The sequence below is a fragment of the Eptatretus burgeri genome, chromosome 4 (assembly GCF_056783735.1).
Source record: "Eptatretus burgeri isolate ZD-2024b chromosome 4, Ebu_testis_v1, whole genome shotgun sequence".
NCBI lineage: Eukaryota > Metazoa > Chordata > Myxini > Myxiniformes > Myxinidae > Eptatretus > Eptatretus burgeri.
This window is the reverse complement of record NC_140964.1, coordinates 58412994-58436578: the sequence shown is the minus strand read 5'-3', so window position 1 is coordinate 58436578 and position 23585 is coordinate 58412994. Positions and strand designations below refer to the sequence as shown.

General features: G+C 43.8%; 1 protein-coding gene across 1 annotated transcript in view; it reads right to left on the bottom strand.

Moving 5' to 3' along the window:
• Positions 1-18709: 18709 nt before the first annotated feature.
• ACRBP (acrosin binding protein) overlaps positions 18710-23585 on the bottom strand; it is a 77963-nt gene continuing 73087 nt past the window's right edge. The window contains exon 11 of the mRNA XM_085876540.1: positions 18710-19389. Coding sequence (XP_085732666.1) covers positions 19276-19389 — 114 coding nt within the window. The 3' untranslated portion in view covers positions 18710-19275. The remainder of the gene's footprint in view (positions 19390-23585) is intronic.

Below are 23585 nucleotides of genomic sequence, written 5' to 3'. Positions count from 1 at the left end.
CACTGTGCTGTGCTGGATGGTGCTTTTCCTGAAATAATACCATCTGACTGGAAGAGGGGCCTTTTTGGCCCTCTCTGAAAAGGGAAGGGTGATTGCTAGGACTGCAACAACTACCGAGGTGTGATGTTGCCCTCAGTGCCAGGCAAGGTCTTTGCTCAGCTAATTATTAATGGGGTTCACCACCATCTGCTTGAGCAGCAGCGTTCATGGCAGTCAGGCTTTACACCAAAGAAGTCAACGACTGACTGTATCCTTCCTTTCTGGATCCTCACTGAATGCAGAAGAGAGTTTCAGCAGGGGCTGCTCACACCCTATGTTGATCTCCACAAAGCATTCGATTCAGTGAATTGGGATGCCCTCTGGAGGATTCTCAGTCTTCGTGGGGTTCCACCAAAGTTCATCAATCTGATTTCTGAACTATACACTGGTACAGAGAGTGCTGTGAGGTGTGGTCATTTCATCTGACTTATTTCCAGTTGTTACTGGAGTTTGTCAGGGGTGTGCATTGGCCCCCACACTCTTCAACGCTTGCAATGGACTGGATCCTGGGGAAGATGCCGGAGAGATCAAGCTGCAGTGCATCGCTTGGTAATGTCATGATATTTGACCTTGATTTTGCAGATGATGCAGTCATCCAAGTGGAAACACTGGATATTCTTGTAGGGGCCCTTGAGGCATTGAATGAGGAATCAGAGCTGCTGGGACAATGGGTTACCTGGGTCAAAACAAAGTCCAGGCTTTCAATGACATCTTGTATGCTGCCATATTGTCTGTACCTGTTTGTGGTGAGGATGTTGAGGTCTTGCGGAGATTCACTTACATTGGCAGTGATATTCATGTCTCCGCAAGATGTGAGTCAGAGGTCAATATATGCTGGGTCAGGCCTGTGGAGTCATGGATTCATTGGATCATGGAGTATAACGCTGTCAGTACATATGCAGGAGGACGAAAGTCTGAATCTTCAGGTTCTTGGTACTTCCAGTCTTGCTCTATAGATGTGAGACATGGACACTGACAAAGGATCTGAGATGAAGACTTAACACCTTCGGTACCAGGTCTCTTCAGAGAATCCTTGGCTATAGCTGGTCTGACTTTGTGTCCAACGAGCGGTTGCTGAGAGAGACTCAGATGAGATTTGTTACCTGTATAGTCCGTGAACGTCAGCTGCGGCTGTATGGACATGTAGCTCAATTTCCTGATGCTGATCCTGCTCATCAGGTTCTCTCAATGAGGGAGTCTCATGAGTGGAAAAGGCCAACAGGATGATCACATGCCTTGTGGTTGCAGCAGGTTGATCGACATCTCAAGGAGATGGGGATGAACTTGGCATCTGCCCGGTGGATGGCCAAATGGAGACCCCGAGAGTAACGACAGAAAGTGGAGGCAGCAATGCGCTACTCTGGCACATGCTCCCACGCTTAACCAAAACTCGAACGACACCCAGTAGAGCGCACACCTCCGCCAGCTTGAACAGTTTACATTTTGTATCCCACTGATAGGCCGGATCTGGATCTGGATCCAGACCTAAACCAAAATTGGATCAGCTTGTTCTTGTCACCTCACCAACTCATCCACTTAGTTTTGTTTTAACTCATCCACAACTTTTTGAGATATCATGCTAAATATCGGTTTTCGCCCGATCATTCATTTGTGAAGAATCACTCTAAAAATTATTGGATCCGGATTTGGATCTTCACAAAAATTGAAACATTTCTTCCTTGCCACACACCCCACCTCTCCACCAAATTTCGTCCGAATCTGGACACAACATTTTGAGATATACTGTTCTCAGACAGACAAACAAACAGACAGACAAAGAGACATGGGTGAAAGCATCGCCTCCGTAAACCTTTGGTGGCGAAAGTAATAAATCGTCTACGGTATTTTTGTTGTTTTGTTTTTAAAGCATCAAACAATGTTCCTGGCAGATTTTGCCACAGTGTATCATTCGTCAATCCATCTGTCTACATATTAACATTTTAAACTTTTGTTGAAAGAAACATTCCTTCAAGTTGTCATTCTCAATTTAGTTTAAGCCACTGCCCAACTGCCGTTTTAAGTGGATCATCATGGGGGCTAAATGGAGAAAACAAGGCAAGTTAGGCATTCTCTCATACTTTAGATGGTCAGGTCCAGATGAACAGTAGAGCCATTGGGTCTATTTTTGTGTAGTAATATTAATGTCAGCACCATGACGAAAATGGCACCAGCGCTGAAAATTCCAACTCCCAAACCAGAAGGACATATTTCAGAAGTAGGTGCAAATCTTCCATAAATCAAATTATTTCTCAGTTTTTGGAAGAAATCAAGTGCATAAAACCACATGATATGTGTGGCTTAGAAAACTCTGTGAATCAGAAAATTGGAACTTTTGATGTGTGAATACAGTATCCCTCAGGGCAGCTGGTCAGTGCAGATAATGTTTTTTTTTTAATATGTGAAGAAACTAAAACCATCTTGTACAGAAGGATATTCCTCCTTGTAATGGAATTTTAGACATGTCGTATGGATATCATAAGGCAATATGAAAAAAACTTAATATTTACAGCATTTCTTGGATATAAAATGTGTTCACATGAACACAAACTAATATGAAACAATGACCTCATTGTTCATCAAAAAGGCACTTTTAAAGACTGTCTTTGTGTGGGTATTATTGAAGAAAAAAACCTTAGAGGTTTTTTCTGGATTCAAATAAAAGTCTCATGAGGATAGTTCAATTTTGATCAGGATTTGTGTTCATAAAATATTGATTCATCAATGCAGTTTAATAAATTTTGAGGGTATTAATTTGTTTCTATTGTGACAGTAAACAATACTCATAATATGTTTTGTTATCCTAATGCTTGTGCAGAAAATCAACATAGTGGCAAGTCAGATAGCAAAGGTGAAATGGTGAATGATTATGAAATTTCTGTTCAACAAAAACATCAAACCTGTCGAAATTTATAACCATTGCCTGCACGGTAGCATGTAGATATATATATATATATATATATATATATATATATATATATATATATATATATATATATATATATATATATATATATATATATATATATATATATATATTGTTGCGGTTGAGGAAATTCGCAAATCATCATTCAGGTCCCGTAGGTGAGATATCTCTGTAAGTACATGTGTAGTTAGCCCCAAACCCGTTGTTTAGAGGGAATAAATGTGATTCATTCGGGCTGCGACCCTTCAAGATAGCCGTTTTTCTCTTCTATCTTTATTTTGAACCAACCACGTCTCAACCGCCATCACACAACAACCACCAACCGCAACGCCGCTTCACAACAACAACAACAACGCCAACAGCCACGACCTTTACCTTCACAGCACACCATCCCGCAACCATCGCATCACCGCCATTCCAAGCGTCACCGTGGCCAGGGACCGCCACTTTCGACTCTCCACCACCTTCGCCTCTCCTTCTGTGGCCATTCCCGCACCGCTTGTGGGCACCGAGCGTCAGGCTGTCCTGGACTCGTACAGGGTGCAGGCCGAGCAGCGGGTGCAAAAAGCGGCCTTTACGAGAAGTCGGATCAGGAATGATACACGCCCACCTATCAGCAATAGGTCTGTCCTATCAGCAAGCGATCCTATCGCCCTATCTGTCCTATCAGCATTCCGATCTGTCCGATCTGTCCTATCAGCAAGCGCGGGGCGATTTGGCCCCGCCTCCAGGCGCGTCGGAGTAGAATCGATATATGCAAATTCGAGGATCAGGGGAGGTTCACGCCCACTTTTCCTCCGTCCAATTGGCGAGCGTGGCTCCGCCCCCGAGCTCATCCTGATCCGGAAATTTGCATATGGGTTCTCCTGCCGCACTATAAAGCGCCGAGCGCGGGGCGAATTCAGTCAGTTTTTGGGCTCGGGCGAGTTGGAGAGGTGTGGCGGCGGCGGAGTGTGGCAGCAGCAGTCAAGACGGGTCTGGAGGAGAGTCAGTCTGTCAGAGTCGGAGTCTGTCGGGGAGCTGCAGAGAGGGGAAGCCGGGAGCGCGGTCGAGGTCGCAGTGGAGTCGCTCGTCGTGGGACCCAAGCAAGCCAGCTATCCTCTTTCCCCAGAGCATCAACAATTACCCCTTCCCCCCCCCCGCGCTGAGATAGTGCGGAAAGGGGGCCCCGTTCCCACCCCATTCCAAGCAGTGCCAACGAAACCCGCGGAGGAGCGCGGAGTCGCGGCACCGCCGCGGCATTTGCGGCTCATCACAAGACCGGTAGGCTCTACCCGGTCTCGCGCCCACAGGCCCGTCTGCCCCCTTGTCGTTGAGGGTGGCCCTTTTCTTTTGCTTTTGAGTGTATGTGTTGTCGGCGCCGTCTGTAAAGTAAAACTGTGTAAGTGTTGCCGTGTGCTCACGTAGTCGGGAGTATCTCTGCATTGTTGTTTCTTTGTTGCAATTGCTTTTGATGCATAATTGTTGTAATTGTATATGTGTGCTTTCCGTGTGCCACGGAATAAATGTGCCTCATATTGAACTGTTTTTCCCGTTTCGCTTCGTCTTTTCTTCAATTGAATCTCCAGCTTACTTCACGTAAAGGGTTGGTAGTGGGCTAAATACGCCCGATAATGAATCGGAACCTTCGAGGTTGACGATAACACCGCTCGGTTATCCCGATAATACGGAACGGGTCGCTTAAAGTGGCCCGAGTCCGGAGTCGACCTGCGGTGAGGTGCGATCGCCCGGTCTACCCTCCGTGTGGGTACTTAGGTAGGTCGAATTTGGCGAACAACCCTATCCCACGCGGGGGGCCGATTGGCACGATCGTGGTGAGGCCGAAAGGCCCACCCGTGACTACTTCCCAGCGTTAGTCCGAGAGGGTCACGACAGAATTGTCCGTCCAGTGGGCGACGTGCTGCGATTCGAGTTACGTGGCCGCTCGCACGCCGGCGGGCGCGAATTCGCAACAATATATATATAAAGTTGAAAGTGTGTCTGTGTGTTTCTCTGTGACCGATGCATGCGAAAAGTACTGGACTGATCCTCACCAAACTTCACATGCTGACAGAACATGTACCCGGGAGTGTCTCGATGTAAAATAATTGTACTTCCGACTTCCGGTTTCGGAATTATGACGTCATCACCTGATTTCGTAATGTTAATTTTTCAAGTTCAGCCGATTGACATGGGGCCAACGCCATATACAATATATCTAACATATGGTTTTAAGTTTTTGTTTGTCTGTTTGTTTGTTTGTCTGCACACGCTAATCACCTGAAAGGTGAAAGATAGGAGCTAACCACTGAAACAAAAAATGTCGAGATGGGCCCCGGGGAGGTTATAGGCTATGTGGCAAGGCCCCTCGGCCGGGGGGGGGGGTGTTTCCCCCTCACCAACTCCCTTAGCCTATGACTGCCATGGCCCAATAGGGAACTGATACTGTGCTCGCGTCAGACATATGTATAGAAGATTAAATTCATTCAAAAAGAACCCGGGCAGCACCGGGTGCATTCACCTGGTATGGTATATTGTTGTGGACTCGGGGTTCGGGGATTACCATGAAGGGAAGCACTGGGATTCCTCCCGAACACACGGCCCTGTATGCCCCCATCCTGCAGAAAACTCCACAGACCAGCGAGTTGCTCAGCGATCACGAACGTCAATTAACTTGCCAACTCAACCAGGTTTCCCCATTTGACACCGTATACCTGTTGGTGAGCTGAAGTCGGCATGGTGGCACCTGGGTGTGCTCTGGCTTTCAAAAGGAATTAGCCACTGTGGCTAATCCAGGTTTAGAATGATTAGCCACAGGAGAAAGGAAATAGCCACATATTTTATTCAAAAGTTTTTTTTTTTTAGCAATATGAAATAATAAGTTGATTTTAAGGCGGATGTGCGAGTATGATGGGTGAGGTTGGTTGGATTAGTGAGTTGGATTGTTCAGATTGGTTGGATGAGTGAGTTTGACGTGTGAGATTGGTTGAATGAAGGACCATCAGGGGAGGTGGTGATTGTGAGGGATGGTGGTGGTGGTGATGAAGGTGTGTGTGTGTGTGGGGGGGGGTATGGTCGTTGTGTCTTTAGTAGGTGGTAGTGGGGGATGGGGGTGGTTGTGGCCCAGGATTGGACCAACCTCATGTCAGTCAAACTCACTCATCCAACCAATCTCACCCAACAACTTCACTCATCCAACCAACCAAAGTCACCCATCAAACTCACTCATCCAAACAAACTCTCTCTCATCCAAACAAGCTCATCCTACTACAGGTACTACTACTACTGATTGTGTCAAAACTCACCTGGCAACCACTGACCCAACGAAGCATGTAGCGTCGAGTAGCGCCAAATCATTCCGGAAAAAAAAAATTTTCTTCAAAAAAATTAAAATAAAATTTTGAGACGAGAATCATGCGAATCATGCGTTATTTCGGTCGATTTTTTTGACTAGAAACTAGTTTAAAACGACTAAAGTTAGCACATACAAGCTTGTACGAAATCACGCGCGATTCCCGTAATCAAAACATACAAAATGGCGGCCGTCTCGACCGTCTCAACGAAGGTTGAATTCTGTGCTAAAATCACCCAAAATTTGTCTAAAACTGGTAAAAAAAATAAAAAAAAACGCTGAAAACCGGCATGAGAAAATTCCGCGAATTTATTCACCCAGGAACGTTCCTGAGTTAAGCACAAATCCGTTGAGAAAAAATAGGGGGTATAGAGAGGGGGGGGGTTAAGTCAATGGTTGGGAGTGATTTCACGCCGCCGACGATCTTTATAAAAAAAGTATTCCGAGGTCCCTAATACAGATTCCCGGCACTCTGCACTGACGTCATTGCCAGATTCCTTAACATAACATTCGGACCACCTCGCCGCATTACTCCTGAAACTGTCACAGCAGCATTAATCGAGCTCGAGGCGTGGTGTTCCGAGTGTGCAAGGCCAAGGCCGCTTCTAAAACATGGCCGCATTCAGTAGCCGCAGGCTGTCCCGGGATTGTGATGCTTGTTTGGCTGCACTAATTGACAAGACTTGCAAGAATTCCTGGAAGTGGGAATGGCTGGAGCGTATGCCATGCGGTACGGTGGCTTGTGGGGCTTTCATTCAAAAGATAGCCCAGCCAGGAAAGGCTGTATGCACATGGTGCTCAAAGGAGATTGTTTATGGAGGACGTGGGTACAAGTCGTTGGAATCCCATGCGGAGAGCAAGAAGCATCGTGATATTCAGAGAATCCGGGCATCCAATTACAGTCTTCCTGGTAAATATAGCCTTGGGCTTTATACATGTACAGTTATCAGTATACATGTACACAGTAGACATCTATGTTGTCAATGTAGTGTAGTGTGGTGTGGTGCACTTTCACTACAGTAATAAATTATGTTAATTGGCAAGCAAGCCACAACTCAGAATTGGGTCAATCTTGTTTACCACCAATAGCACCTGGCAATGACTAATAGTCTGAGGCTTAGTGTAATCACTGTACCGGTCACTGTATTCACTTTCTGAAGCACGTATTATAAATGGTGATTGGCTTTTCTTTTTTTACTCTGCATTGGCTTTGGGTTTTGCTTTTTCTCCAGGTGTTTCCTCACCTTCTGCTACCTCTTGCACTGCTGCTTCTACTGCCCCCATCCCCTGTACACCGATGCCTGCTGTACCAATAGGTGACAGGGTATCCAATGCTCAAGCCATGGTCCTTGGCTTCCTTGCACAGCATTCCCTACCATTCAGCCTTGCCCCTGAACTGATAAGCCTGGCCAAAGCACTCAACCTGGATGCAAAGGCCCTTGGTCAGCTCACAATGGACAGGACATCTGCTTCCTACAAGCTTAGGTTTGGACTAGGACATACCATACATCACCAGTTGATATCAGCACTGCAGAGGGAATACTTCTCTCTGAACATTGATGAGTCAACAAGCACAAACCATCAGAGGGTCTTATGTGTCCTGGCCAGTTACTGCAGCCCACTGCATAAGCAGGTCATCGTGCAGCATCTAGAGTCCCTTGTTGTGATCAAAGTGGAGAGTGCCTCATTGCACCAGGAACTGGTTGACTTATTGAAGAAGTATGAGCTACAGTGGAAGAACTGCATATCCATCCTCATGGACTCCTGCTCAGTCATGCGGGGATCCAAGTCAGGAGTCAAAGTTCGCATCAGGGAAAACAATGCCCCACACATGTTGGACATAGATGGGGACTCCTGTCACCATGCTCACAATGCATCCAATAAGCTGAGCGACCCATTCGACAACTTTGCAGAGCGCATGCTCTGACATCTACAATGACTTCAAGTGGTCACCTGACTTAAAGCAGTTCTTGCAGGAAATCTGTGGGCTGATTGGTCTCAGGTATACCATGCCAGAGCGGTATGTCAGTCACAGGTGGCTCTCTGTGTATGATGTCAGTGTTGACACTCTGCGGCTGTGGGATGCCTTTGTTGTCTTCTACTTTGGCTTCCTCTCTCAAGCTGATCGCACACACTACTTGTCACGGGTTGTGGAGGTCCACCATCGCAGGCATGTAGACACAAAAGCCAAGGAGAGAATATGCCAGATCCATGATGTTCTGAAGAAGAAGAATATGACCAAAGATGGCAAGGCACGAAAGGAGCGTATACTGCAGCGAGTCGTCCACAAGAAGAAATTGATGTTCTATACATCAATGTTCCCGCTGCTGAAGAAGTACGTCCTCCTGTTTGAGATGAAGGCCCCACTGATCCACAAGCTCAATGACCAGCAGGTGGACCTTGTCCGAGAGTTCATGGCCTGCTTTGTCAAACCTGAGAAGCTGCCATACTCAGGCAAGAGACTTCAGAGCCTCGACCTGGATGAGAAAGCCAACCTGCTACAAGTGAAGAAGATGTTTCTTGGAGTTGGTGTGTCTGAGATTGTCAACACTGCCCGTAGTGGAGATGGAGAAGTGCATGACTTCTTGCAGAGTGTGGAGAAGGCCTATGTGACATGTGGAAAGTACCTCCAGAAGAAAATTCCCCTGCATAATGCTGTCCTCAGAAGTGCCTCAGCAATTGATCCACTCAGCAGAGGGCACACTGTCAGCCAGGAGCAGCTCCTGAAGTTGCCACGCCTGGTGACAAATGTCCTTGTACCAGAGAAATGTGATGCCTTTGAACTGGAGGTTCGGAGTTTCCAGATCGACTCTAGCCTGCCACCAGCTCAGGAAGATGAGTCTGCTCGCATCGACGACTGGTGGACCAAGGTCTTTGAAGGTGGAAAGTACCCCCTTCTCTCAAGAATGGTGAAGGCTTTGCTGTCCTGCTTCCATGGGCCACAAGTTGAGAGTGCCTTCAATGTCATGGGAGATGTCTTGGATGTCAGATCACACCGACTAAACATGGAGACTTACAGCGCAGTGATGGGTGTCAAGTACAATCTTCGATCATCAGGAAAAACTGCAGTGGAGTACTACAGTAGGACTGACAAACTGCACAGTCCCATAGACCTAGACCTGTGCAAGAACATGAGGGGAGCCTACAAAACCTACAAGGCAGAACTGGCAGACAGGAGAGACAAAGAAGAAGAAAGAAGGCGAGAAGTGGGTGCAGCTGCTCTCAGTAAGTTGACCAAGCGCAAGACCAAAGAACTGACTGAGAAGGCTGCAAAGAAGGCAAGACTTTCCCACCAACATGCAAGCAAGAAAAAGCACAACCTGAACCAAAAGACAAAGAAGTGAACAATGTTCAGTGGTTAGGCGCCTGTCGACATTATCGACTCAAGAACTCAACAACTAGTGGATGCAACAGTGTTACTAATTGTGAACTTATTCTGCAAACTTTTAGTGTAACTTGTTATTAATTATTGTCAACTTATTATGCAACTTGGTATCAATTATTGTCAACTTTGTTTAATTTGCTATAAAGACAATGAAAGAATATTATCCTACAGATTGATTCATGATTTGTACAATGAATTTTGACAATTTACATTACAACATTGATTAATAATTTGCAAGATGAATTTCATGTCTTCAATGATTGTCTTCAGTGCTTTTACCCTGTTACCAAGGACAACACTATACACAATCCTCTTAAAAGGGACCAGGAAATGCAGTAGAATGCAGGTGAGAACTCCTGGAACCTTTAGCGTTCGGGGGCCTGGGTGGCCCCCAAACCCCGGCCTAAATTTTTTTCGCCTCGACCTTCGGCCTCGGCCCATCGTTTTTTTTCAGACTCACTCTCATGCCTGGCTGAAACATGGATTAGCCACAGTGGTTAATGGGTGGTTTAAAATATTAGCCACAGGTAAGGGGGATTCGCCCTGTGGCGACGTGGCGAGCGGCAGCGCACACCCAGTCGGGAGAGAGGGCCGGATGAGGAGGGGAAAAGGCTTGGTGGTAATGGGTTGAGGTACAGTGGGGAGTAATAAGAGAGGGGGTAGTGGGCAGTTGAAGATTGGAGGAGTTGGATTGGTGGGATGGAAGGGAAAGGGCAGGGGAAGGAGGCAGCTTTGTGGATGTGAGGGGGCATCTTTGAGAAGGGGGAGTGAGGGGAGATTGGAGGTTGAAGGGTGAGAGGGGAGAGTTGAGGGAGAAGGGTGAGAGGGGGAGTTGAGGGAGAAGGGTGAGAGGGGGAGTTGAGGGAGAAGAGTTAGAGGGGAGAGTTGAGGAAGAAGGGTGAGAGGGGGGAGTTGAGGGAGAAGGGTGAAGGGGGAGTGTTGAGGGAGAAGGGTGAGGGTGGAGTTTTTGAGAAAGTTGAGAGGGAAGCTTGGAGAGGTAAGAGTGTGAAGTTTTCTTTGAGAGGAAGGGTTGAGACGGAAGTGTGGAGAGGGAGTGGAGATAATAAGAGCAGGCACGGCCAAGGTGCAGGAGGGCGATGGGAGAGATGGGTAGAGTGGAAGGATGAGACCTGATCGTGGTATGTTTAAGAAGGAAGCGGGCAGGGGGAGGTACACGATTTGAGAGGTTGGGAAGAGGGGGGAGGTGTGATGAGAAGAAGGAAGGAGCATGTTTGTGGTGTTGAGAAGTGTACTGATTGAGAGAGAGTGAGATATCTGTTAGGTTAAATGGAGTCCACAGATGTTAGAATACCATACACTTTGGGACAACAGAGAAGGAGCTGAAACTGAAGCAGACTGCATTGAATAAGTGCCAAGAGTAGAGATAGGATGAGGGGCAAGATGAGAGGGGTAAGGTGAGAAGATAACATGCGAGGGACTAGGAGGAGGTAGATTTAAGGATGTGGGGTGTATTGGAACTGAAGTTTGAAAAAACAGGACGATTGATGGAACATGAACATGCGTTGCAAACTGGGATTTTAAATTTTATTCAAGTCAGAGATGCAATTAAAGACATCACGTGAGGGATGCAATAAAGGAGAATTAAGAAAATGGAGAAAAGAAACGTTGTAACAGTGAGACATTTTAGACATGGGATGAAGGAAAGGTTGAATTAAACAAATCAAAATGAGCTAAGATCCTCGTTCTCTTAATGATGACGTCATAAAAACGAATATGACGTCATTGTGATGCATCAGGTTTGCGATAAATTATCTGTGCTAATGCCCGGCTTGATTCCCGCAAACAAAATTCAAACAGCTTGCCTAGTTTCGGAGATAATGGTATAGGCGATTTCCATTAGCGGCGATATTATGACGTCAACTTTTTTTCTCGGAAGAATTTCCAAAATCGGAGATGGTTACTGCCTGCGCGTGGGCTTTCTGCATATACACGGCAAGTTTCACGAAGATCCGATGAAAACTCTGGGTTGTGAAACAAAAAAATGTCAAAAATAGGAATGACGTCATAAAAATTGATATGACGTCATAGTGATGTATCATATGTGCGGTAATTAATCTCTGCTAATGCCCTGTTCGATTCCCGCGAACAGAATTCAAAAAGCTTGCCTAGTTTCGGAGATAATTTTTTTAAGCGATTTCCATTAGCGGAGATATTTTGATGTGATAACTTTTTTTCTCGGAGGAATTTTCAAAATCGGAGATGGTTACTGTCTGTGCAGAGTATTTTTACATATATATGCCAAGTTTCAGGAAGTTTCGATGAAAACTGGAGACTGTGAAACAAAAAAGTCCACAAGAAGAAGATGAAGAACAACAACGTAAGACTTCGAGATCCTCCACGAGGATCTAAAAACACCCTTTTTGAAGAAGAAGAGGGGGTAGAGAAACACGTTGAACCGGAAGTGCAACGTTAGAAGTGGAAAGTTCAAAAGAAAACTGTTTTTTTTTTTTTAATTGATTTTTCAAGATTAGGTAAGATTAGGCAAATGAAAGGTTGAAGAAAAAAAAATTGTGAAGGTATATGTTGAATGTGGGTCATCTAAAATAGAAGGAATATGATAGGTCCGCAGAATGAAGAAGAAGAAGAAGAAGAAGAAGAAGAAGAAGAAGAAGAAGAAGAAGAAGAGTTGGTACAGAATGTCACGTGGTTAAGTGGGGAATAAGGGAAGGAGCTTTTTTTGTTGAATTTGTTTTTACATTTTAAGACAAGATACAGAGGGTATAGCTGGGTGAGATAGAGGGAGGGCGATGGGAAAAGTGGAAAAAACAAGAACCGACGGTGATAGATAAAAGGGAGAAAACAAATAAACACGATTGTACACATAGACGGGAAGAAGGGTAGGCCTCAGGGAAATCCGATATGACAAGATCGACGAAAACGCACCAAACAGCACAAATTTTGAAACAATACCGATTTAGGAACACACGGTAAACATGGAGCTCATAAAATATCGTCAAAACGCCACAAACAACGACCAGAAACTTATCTTTGAGAAAGTCGGCAGAGACCCCCTGAGTGAACCAGCCATCACCCCCCAAAAACCGGAACCAGAAGCGAGAGTCGATGTTTATTTCGTTCAGGCGGGCCGATTTTGATAATATATTTTTTAAACATTTGTTTGTTTTGCCGATTAGTAGTTTTTGTGCGTTTATTATGATGTCATCCAATTAGTCGCGGTCTTTCTTCATTTGGTGTTATTCGCACCTCTTCTATCTTATTATCCAGTTCCTCTTCCAGAGAACGTTATTCTTCATCATCATCATCCTCTCCTCTACCCTTCTGTCTTCCTTCGTGTGTGTGTGTGTGTGTGTGTGTGTGTGTGTGTGTGTGTGTGTGTGTGTGTGTGTGTGTGTGTGTGTGTGTGTGTGTGTGTGTGTTTGTGTGTGGTCATGAAGCATAACATAACATTATATTTGCTAATCTCTGTCTCTGTCTCTCTCTCTCTCTCTCTCTCTCTCTCTCTCTCTCTCTCTCTCTCTCTCTCTCCGTCTCTCTCTCTCTCTCTCTCTCTCTCTCTCTCTCTCTCTCTCTCTCTCTCTGTCTGTCTGTCTGTCTGTCTGTCTGTCTGTCTGTCTGTCTGTCTGTCTCTCTCTCTGTCTCTCTCTCTCTCTCTCTGTCTCTTTCTCTCTCTCTCTCTCTCTCTCTCTCTCTCTCTCTCTCTCTCTCTCTCTCTCTCTCTCTCTCTCTCTCTCTCTCTCTCTCTCTCTCTCTCTCTCTCTCTCTCTCTCTCTCTCTCTCTCGCTCTCTCTCTCTCTCTCTCTCGTCAGTGTTGTAAAAGCAGCTTCCAACAAGGATTATACTGGGTTTTTGCCATTGCCATCGCCGTTGTAGTTAGGGCAGGAATTTGGAGTTTGATCATGGTGCCGGTGATGGCTTACATACTCTTTACAAAGGACAGCATGGGGTCTTTAACATCTACCAACTAATGCTGGAAGACTGGATACCCCGTTTAACGTCCATCCGAGGGACGGCACATGCATTGGTGAATTACCTGGCATGTGAAACACCAGGCTGGCAGTTTGTAGCTGGTCGGTATTCAACCCAGGCTTGATGGCTTAGCGGTGAGTCTATGTACCTCTTAACCATCCTGCCATCCATAAAGCCCGCACCCTTCCTCACCTATTTTTTTATTTTTTTAATAGACAATGTCGAGGCTAATATAAGACCTAATACAGAACGTATACCAAGGGGAGCAGGAGACAAGAGGGGTAGGAGAGGGCAGCACAAACCAGAGGGGAACAGTGACATTTGGAGATCTGTGGAAGGGAGAGGGATGGGGTGGGGTACATGGGGTAAACAAGATTACTACAGGGACTTTCAGGAAGGAAAGCAGGGAATTTGAAGGATGTGGGTTTGGGGTGGATTAACGTGGGTAGAAAATATCATGGTTTTGGAAAGGAGGAAGATAAGACATGGTGGTGAACAGCGTTTTGAAGACCTGTAGGGGAAGAGTTGGATTTAAGAGTGTAGGAGTTTGTTCCAAAGGTGGGAAAAAAGAGGAATGAAAGAATGAAGGTGAGCAGTGATTCTTGATTTTGGTAGTTTTACCAGAAGGGGGTTGCTGGTGGACCTTGAGCACCCTGCGGAAATATGGGGGGAGGGGGGGACATATTGCAGACAGAGAGGGGGGGCGAGGCCAGAGAGGAGACAAAGAAGACCAAAAGACCACCGACCTACCTGCAGTGAGAAAGTGAGAGACGCAAAGACTCAACCTCATCGCCGTAGATACCAATGATCATTAATGCCTTTGTTTACACAGTGTGAAGCCGAAAAAGGTGAGAGGTGGGAGCACCAGCACAGAGGGGAGAGCAGTCCTCCATCAAGCTGCAGTTGAAAGCTTTGTACATGGCCAGGAGCTCAGGTGTGCCAAGGAAGAACTTTGCACGGCGGAGGATGCCCAGTCGGCGACAGGCTTTGGATGCCAGCTTGGAGAGGTGGTTTTCCCAGGAAAGACTGTGGCAGATAGTCAGACCCAGAAGCTTTAATGAAAGGACTTCTTCCAAAGGATTGTTGAGAAAGTAAATGTGGGGGGAGGTTTCCTGCTGGTCCTTTTGGAGAGTCATCGTGAGAGTGTGAGATCTGTCAGGATTGAAAGACATGTTCAAAGTGTTGGACCAGTTTGTGATTTTATCCAGATAGTAAGGAGGCTGCTGCCTCCCGATCTGAGGGATTACAGATGGTACGGCAGAGGGTGGAGTCATCAGCAAATAAGTGATTACCATAATCTCTTATGTTGTTTCCCTTTGTAAAATATCACAGTGTTTCCTTTCCAAATCCTTCTGCAGCTCATAATTCAGAAACAACAAAAAGCTCCTCATGGGAGTTAACCATCACAACTCAGCTGAAAAACCGCAATTGGTCAAAATTAAACTCCACAATAACTATATCTCCATGAAGGTGCGATTGGTCGAAATTTAACCCCACGATAACTAAATATACATGAAGCGGTTGCCCATGATTGCTCAAAACTTCATTTTTTTGGTTTTGAAGATCAATCCCACAATATTTAAGGGTTTACTCTACTGTTGTACCTCACTCTTCGTGGATCTGCTGTTCACGGACCCCAGGTTATAAAGTGTGACCTGCTTCAACATTCCTGCTTTACGTGTTTGTATTTTTTAAACAATTTCTTTATTTATTAACACTTCAGGACTGGTTTCCTATATCCACCTGGGAAATTGGAAATCAGCCAACGTCACAGTATTACATAAAAATAGTGCAAAACGGATCACCTTAACTACAGCCCAATTAGCTTATTGTACTTACAATCATCAGCAAGGTCATGGAATCAATCACAGTTGCCATAAAATCATTATTTTTCTCCAACAGCCTCATCTCAGATCATCAATTCAAATTCAGGCCTGGTCACTCAACCTTGGACATGCTGCTTCCAATCTCCCAACAATGATGGAGCCCCTCAATATCAGACATGAGATCAGGGCCGTCTCTCTGGACACATCTCGAGCTTATGATACAGTCTGGCATCCTGCCTGCTCTCCAAACTGTCTGCCGATGGAATCCAAGGCCAACTCCACTCTTGGATAACTGACTTCCACCCCTCTCGTAGACAATGTGTGGCCCTCAATGGAATCATTTCATCTCCTCTCCCTGTCAAGGCTGGAGTACCCCAAGGCAGTGTTCTAGGCCCCATATTATTCCTAATCTTCATCAATGATCTCACTGACTCTCTGGGAAATCCTCTTTATTTCTTTGCTGATGACTCCACTCTCTGCCATGACATCTCTCATCCTTCTGATAGACAGACAGGCAGCAGCCTCTTCCCTCTCCTCAGACCTTGACAAAAATCACAAGCTAGTCAAACACAATTTTGTTTATGCATCCATATTGTCCACCCATTGTGTTCTCCTTTACCTCCTCATCATTACCTGTATCCATTGTTTGTCCACCTCTAACTATTTTCTCCCTCTGCCCTGCTATTGTTGTTTCCCCTTCTGCTGTTCCCTTTGGTATGTTGTGTCCTGATTTGTTCTGTTTAATCACTCTTCCATGAGCCTAGACCATGGATTTTTAGATCCTCGTGGAGGATCTCTAAGTCTTACTCACGTTGTTGTTCTTGTGGACTTTTTTGTTCCACAGCCTACAGTTTTCATCGAAACTTCCTGAAACTTGGTGTATATATGTAAAAATACTCTGCGCAGACAGTAACCATCTCCGATTTTGGGAATTCTTCCGAGAAAAAATGTTGACGTCATAATATCACCGCTAATGGAAATCACCTATACCATTATCTCCGAAACTAGGCAAGCTGTTTGAATTTTGTTTGCGGGAATCAAGCCGGGCATTAGCATTGATAATTTATCGCAAGCCTGATACATCACAATCGCGTCATATTCGTTTTTATGACGTCATCATTAAGAGGATGAGGATCTTAGCTCATTTGGGCTTGTTTTTTTTTAACAATGCCAGGACATTCGTGGATTCGCCATTCGTGGAATTTTAAAGAAACATATCCCCTGCGAATAGCGGGGTCCGAAGATATTCAAAATATAAAATTCAATTGAAATGAAGTACTTCCTCAATCATAGACTCTTGTCTCTAGACATACATACATACATACATACATACATACATACATACAAAGTGAACCAATTGCTTAAACCCACTTTTTGCTTCATGCATCTGGAGTAATGAGGGTTACAATGTGTCACATAGATTGTTCTTAATCCATTATGGAACGTTGTGCAAGACTTATGGAATGAAGGAGGTATTCTCCAGATTTTGCAAGAATGACTTTGTTGGTGTGAGATCGTCGGTTAGTGAAGCATTTTTTGAGCTTATGAGGTGCACAAATTGGAGACGTGTACCCATAAAGTATTGCTGGAAGTTCTACAGCATGTATTTGCAATACATTATTGAAGAAAATGGCATTTTTATAAAATCCTGCTCAGCAGAACCTCCATTATGGTGACCTTAATTTTCCAAAATAAGGACAGGAAGGACCTAATGAAGATTTTCTTTCATTTGGAAAGAGATTGCAATATTTGATCATAAGGCTCTACCCACACGGCCCAATGTCAAGTTAAATTTTGCTTCTTGTAGCACATAACAGATGGCTATAAGAATTATTGCTGTCTTGGTGCTTTAGCAGATAATCCACAGCCCATTTTATAAGTGGGCAATAAATGACGAGCTATACAATGGACGTGCTATTGATATATTATGCATGTGAGCAAGACGAGCACTTTCTCATTCAGCTTTGACAGAACAACTCCACCATCGAATGTTGGCTTGTGCATGCTGTGGCTTGTACAGTGAAAATAAATATCGATCAGATGTCTCGATTCATCAAGCCCTTCAGATTTTGCGATTCCACAAGACTGTGAAGAAAGAGATGATGCTGTGTAATACACCAAGGGATACAATTGCATACCATTATACATTTATATTTCTGGGTACAAAGTTTAGGCTTAAGGAGGAGCAGGAAGATAACATGACTGAGGGAATGAATCCACCCTATAGAATATAGACAGTGGATAAACAGTTGGACGTAACAAGCAAAGGGATGAATAATGAAAGAAAGAATAGAAGAGAGAGTAGGAACAATCATAATCTGTGAGTATAAGCCTGGATGTGGGAGAATTTATGGGGATACAAAAGGTAAAAAGGTCGAGATGGAGGATGATATGAAATGATCCTGCACTGATACTTTGAAGCCGTAGGTGGAAGAGTCAGATAACAATGCCTCAGGCATTTGTTCCCACAAGTAGGAGAAATGTGGACCAAAAGAGTACAGGTGAGCAATAAGTCTGGGGTTTCTGAAAGAATGGATGCATACTTGAGGAACTAGAGAAGGCTGCATGGTTGAAAGAGCAGAGTGAGCAAGACCAGAATCAGAATAACTGCAGCAGAAAATAGAGCGGTCGCAATCCTGTCTGCGTTGGGATAGCAGCAGACCTTGGACTTCAGTTTATTTGTGAGCGATGCCAATGATGTCAAGAACTTTAGCCATTGGCTCATATTGTAAAGCAGTATTCCATTAAGTTGTGAACAAAGGCCTTGCAGGTTGTGAGAAGTTCAAATTTAAAGAAGGACTTCATCCAATGGAGGATGCCAAGTCTGCAGCTGGCCTTAGAGGCCACCTTAGATACATAGTCTGCAATACCGAGCTTCATACTTTCACCTGCTTCCCAAATACTTGGCAATGTTTGATGCTTCTTATATTACTTTCATTTGACTGTATAATTTGTAGTGCCTTATTAATTTGACCTTTACTTCCCACACAACCAAACAAGCCTGTGATTGTAAAACTCTCCATTTCAATCTGAAAATTGTTGCTTCGAATGGTTTATCTAATCCCCCTAATCCTGCATTTGAGAACCCTTAAAGCGAGTCGTAATATCTTCAATGAAAGCTGTCAATGGAGGATTGAGCCTTACAGTGTTGCTTCACATTATCTTACTGAAGAAGGTATACAAAAGCCATCAGCTTAAAATTAAAGTGGGATTTGAAAGCATCACAAAACAGGATCCACAGGAAGAATAAATGAGGGCGTAATAAGTCCACACAAGTTTAAAGCTTTTTTGTTTTTTTAATTGATACAAGTAATGCAAAACTAATGATCTATTCACCAAATATTTATCCACAAAAATGTGGGTTTTTATACAGATTTGGTTAAAAGAAAATTTGCACTTGAAATAATACCTTTGTACGGAATGCAATCTGACAAAACCTTAAGTAATTAATAATGAATCACACTGGGTCTGTTTGTGTCATCTAAATGCAATGGAATGATACATTCAAAGGAGGTAAATTATCACATTCAAACATAAAAGTGGAAGTAAAGAAATTTTTGTTAATTGGATTGAATGAATTTGCAAACTTTTGCTTTCATGCAAGCTGTGCTGAGATGCACAAAGGACATTGTGTTTCTCCAGGGCATAAATATAGCAACAGCTTTTTTTACGGATGCTGAAAAATAAAATTAAAATACCTCTATGTTGCCTTGGGATCCTATGTGTTTACAGCTCACTCACATGATGCTGTTCTGGGAATGAGTTGCTCAATAATGAAATGCGTGTTGTTTTTACAATTCCTCAGATCAGTAATCAAAGTCCCTTATCTCTGCATAATGTTTAGATAGCGAGTAGACCAAGCCAAGATGATTCTCTCTCCTTGCTTCTTGGTTACAGTTGCATATGCTCGTCCATTCTGGCAAGGGATTCTTGCCACCTGTAAACAGCAACATCATCGGTCGTTGATTTTAGCATGCATCGGCATCAATAATTCATTTCAGTGTGTATGCTTCAACGTTAGTTGGGGAGGACTACAAGAGGGATATTTACATCTCAAACAATTTTTGTATAACTTTTTATTTTGTATGCCTTGTCGAGGCTCAGATGAGAGCTAACACATAACACACGGCAAGGGGGGCATGAGACAGGAATGACAATTGAGGAATGACTATCAGGCTCTCTCTCTCTCTCTCTCTCTCTCTCTCTCTCTCTCTCTCTCTCTCTCTCTCTCTCTCTCTCTCTCTCTCTCTCTCTCTCTCTCTCTCTCACTTCCCACCCCACGCCCACGCCCCCGTCCCCACTCCCACACAGTCTCCCTCTGCTTCTCACATGTGCATACCCATTAAAAAACAGCTTGAGGCAAGGTACTAGCATGAATATTACATAATGTAAAGCACTTTTTTCTCCAAAGGAGATGTTGAGAATGATTAAGTGCCCTTAATTCTACTCAGCATTAATGCCATTAAAATGAAGCCCAAAGAAAGCCTGACATTATTGAAAGTGCAAGGAAAGATTTTCAGACAACTCCCTGATTGTGGAAAATCCTCTATCACTTTACTTATGCCCCCACCCTCTCCCATTATATTGTTCATCCTTCATTCATATGGACAGGCAGCAACCTCTTCCCCTCTCTGCAGACCTTGAGAAAAATAATAAACTGGTCAAACACTTAGAATATGCATTTTAATATCTATCTATCTATCTATCTCTCTGTCTGTTATATCCTCCTCCCCCATCTGACCAAAAGGTTCATACCACAAACCCTCTGATCTTCCTTCTTAACAACCCTCTCAAATAAGTTTTGTCACTCAAACTGTTGTGTCTCTCTCTTCGCCATGATCTTTCTTGGGCAAACCACATTTCAAAGCCAGTCTCCAACTGAGCATCCTCCATCATGCAAAGTCCTTACTTGGCACACCTGAGCTCTTATCCACCTACAAGGCTTTCATCCACAGCTTGATGGAGTACTGCTCTCCCCTCTGGGTTGGCTGCCCTGCCTCACACCTTGCTCAGCTTGACACAATGGAAACCAAGACCTTCAAGATCATTGAAATCTCCACACAATAAAGCTGACACTATGGGCCTATCACTTTGCCATCGCCGACAGGTGAGTGGTGTCTCTGGCTTCTTCCACATCCTTTCTGCTCTTGCATCCTCTGCCCTCTCCTTGCTTTGTCTCACCCAGATGTCTGAAGGGCTCACGTTTGCAGGATGTCTGGTCACATCTGCAGGATGTCTCCAGATGTCTGCATGGCTCACGTCTGCAGGGCTCTGCCCTATCTGCGCTTTGTCCCACCAGGTGTCTGCAGGGTCCACCAGCAACTCTCTTCTGGTGAAACTCCCAAAATCCACTGCTCACCTCCATTAATTTGTTCCTCTTTTTCCACATTTGTGGAAACAACTTCCTCATTCTTTTCAATCTCATTCTTTCCCCAGGTTTTCGAGACAGCTGTTCTCCACCATCTCGGATCATCCCCCATCCAAAACAATGATCTTTTCTACACCCGTTAAATCACCTCCTGCCCCCAAATTTTGCTTCTGTGTCCATCCTACCCACTCCCTGCATTCTCCTCTACCTCCTCAACCTTGTCCATGCGTCCATTGTTGTCTGTCTGCATTTATTTTCTCCCTCAGCCCTGCTGTTGTCATTCCCCCATTCTGTTTCTTCTGTTCCTTTTGTTCTGTTGCATCCTGAGCCATTTTGTGTTCTTACTCGTTCGTTCTTCCGCAAACCTTGACTGTATACAAAAAAAAAGTTTTCCGACACCAGGGATACAACATTAAAATCCCATTTGCAGTAAGAAATATATTTTATAGGAAGCATTACTTCTTGTATTAGCAGAACTTTTGTTTTTCTTAGAATAACTGACATTTGGTTCAGGATAACAATAAATGGCTTGTTTGTACTTTTCATTACATTTGAACCATCGTTTAGAGAATTCCAGTTATAGCCTTTGTTGTAATTACTTTTTGATGTACTCATAAACAGTAAGCATGCCTAATGGTGACCAATATTCAGAAATGATAGTTCCAATGTGAAACAGCTTACGGCATTTCTACAGAGTGTCCTAAAAGTAGTGTAGTGATTTTTATTTTGAATATTTTGTAAATACGAATGCCTAACAATGGAATTTTTTTTCCAGATTGCGGCACGAACCCTGGATATTTACAATGAATGCATGGACAGATCAGGAACGTGCTGCAATTGTTGAACTGTACTTTACAAATGAAAATTCAATTGTTCAAGCGCAGCAAACTGACACACGAATCATCACACTACTTTTGGGACACCCTGTGCAATGGCAACCCATCATAACATATTTTCTTTCAAATTCACCCTTCTCCTGCTTTCAGAACAACAAAAAGAAAGTTGAAAAACAAAATACATAAATACTACTACCGTGAATATATCTGAAGCATTTTTGGTGATGGAAAAAAAAAAGTTGCATTAATAAAGCTCAATTCAAAAGTCTTTGAGCAATTTTGAGGTGGAAAGAATATCGTCATGTACTTTCAAGCGGCATTTTACAATGATACTTATGGTGGAGCTTGTGATAATGCAAACTCATACGACCAATTGGTTCGAGCGGAAACCCTTTTTGTTCACATATATCCCAAATGGTTTCGTTTGGAGCCTAATTGCACAATGGAAGCAAATGAGTACAACACCATCGTGATTATAAACAAATAATTTATGATTGGTGTGTAATAATGAACAAACCCAATGACACCGAATAATCGATAATTACTACTTGCCTCTGTGCTGTCTGGCCGAGGTTTGAATCTCGGCCCAGCTATAAACTGTCATCCTGGTGTTTCACAGGCAGGATGAGGAATCGGTGCATTTGCTGTCCTTCCGATGGACCTTAAACTGGCATCTCGTCTGCCAGCATGAGCTGATGGACATTAAAAATCCCACGGTGTCCTTTGAGAAAGGTAGGTGAGCAATTAGCACCACCCTGGCCAAATTACAAATTCCTGCTCTAACCTACAGCGGGCACTGCATCAATGACACAGCCACTGGCCCATAGCAAATCATGATACCCACAGCTATGTGCTGCATATGAAAGAAGATTTATAATTACTATACTATGGGCCAGCAGGGAAGCAAAAAAACACAAGTTTGGTGGGAGTGGTTGGTGAAGGGAAAAGACAAAATGAAACAAGGGTTGAAGAATTAAAGAGGAAAAAAAATCCAGAAAAACATGCATCTAGTCATAGAAATTATTTTATGTCTAACTATTAAAAGGAATCGGAACAAGTAGAGGTACATTAAAAGTACACTGCCCCCATGCCAAATAAATAAATAAATAATAAATCCTCCAGGATGCGACATTGCCGGGGGGGGGGGGGGGCGAGGCTTCCGCACCCGGCGATGCCCCGTGCAGCACATGGAGATAGAATTGGGAGTTGCGGTGTCCAATAATTGATGAATTGCAGCATTAAAATAAGTAAATAATAATCGTAAAATTATCAATATATTAATCAATTAGCTAATAGCATCCCAAAACTACAACTGTTTCATCCGAATCAATAACTTTTTGAAAATTAAGTAATTCATCAAAAAATGAATCATCAATTAATTGATTAATCAATAAATCAAAAATACCATTTATAGCCAAATCACTTGTTCACTGTCATGTTCAAATATCAGCTTCCAAGCTCAAAAGGAGCGAGATATTGCCCAGATGAGAAAGAAAAGAAGTAATGAATAAATCGATAACAATTAAGTAATTAATCAATTAATTGATTAATGAAGAAAAAACAAAACAGGTTTTTGCTAAAGCACATCTTCGCTTTTGTCCCCAAATTTCAGCTTCCGAGCTCAAAGGATGTCTCAGATATCACCCAGACAAAACAAGACAGAAAACAAACGGAGTAAAAACTGGGAACTCCCTTCCTTTTGGCATCCAGTGACGACGTCATGCATCGCCTGGATATGGAATTGGTGTGCGATATTTAAAATACTGCAGCTTCATTTCAGAGAACAACATCAAAAAAACATTACTAACGTCTGTAAAATCTTGACCAACCACCGTGGTCTTGTAGGATGTGATGGTTTGTGGAGCCAGGTGTGCAAAAGGCAAGATTGGGCAAAGTGGTCTTTCTCTGTACTATTTCATTTACATTTTA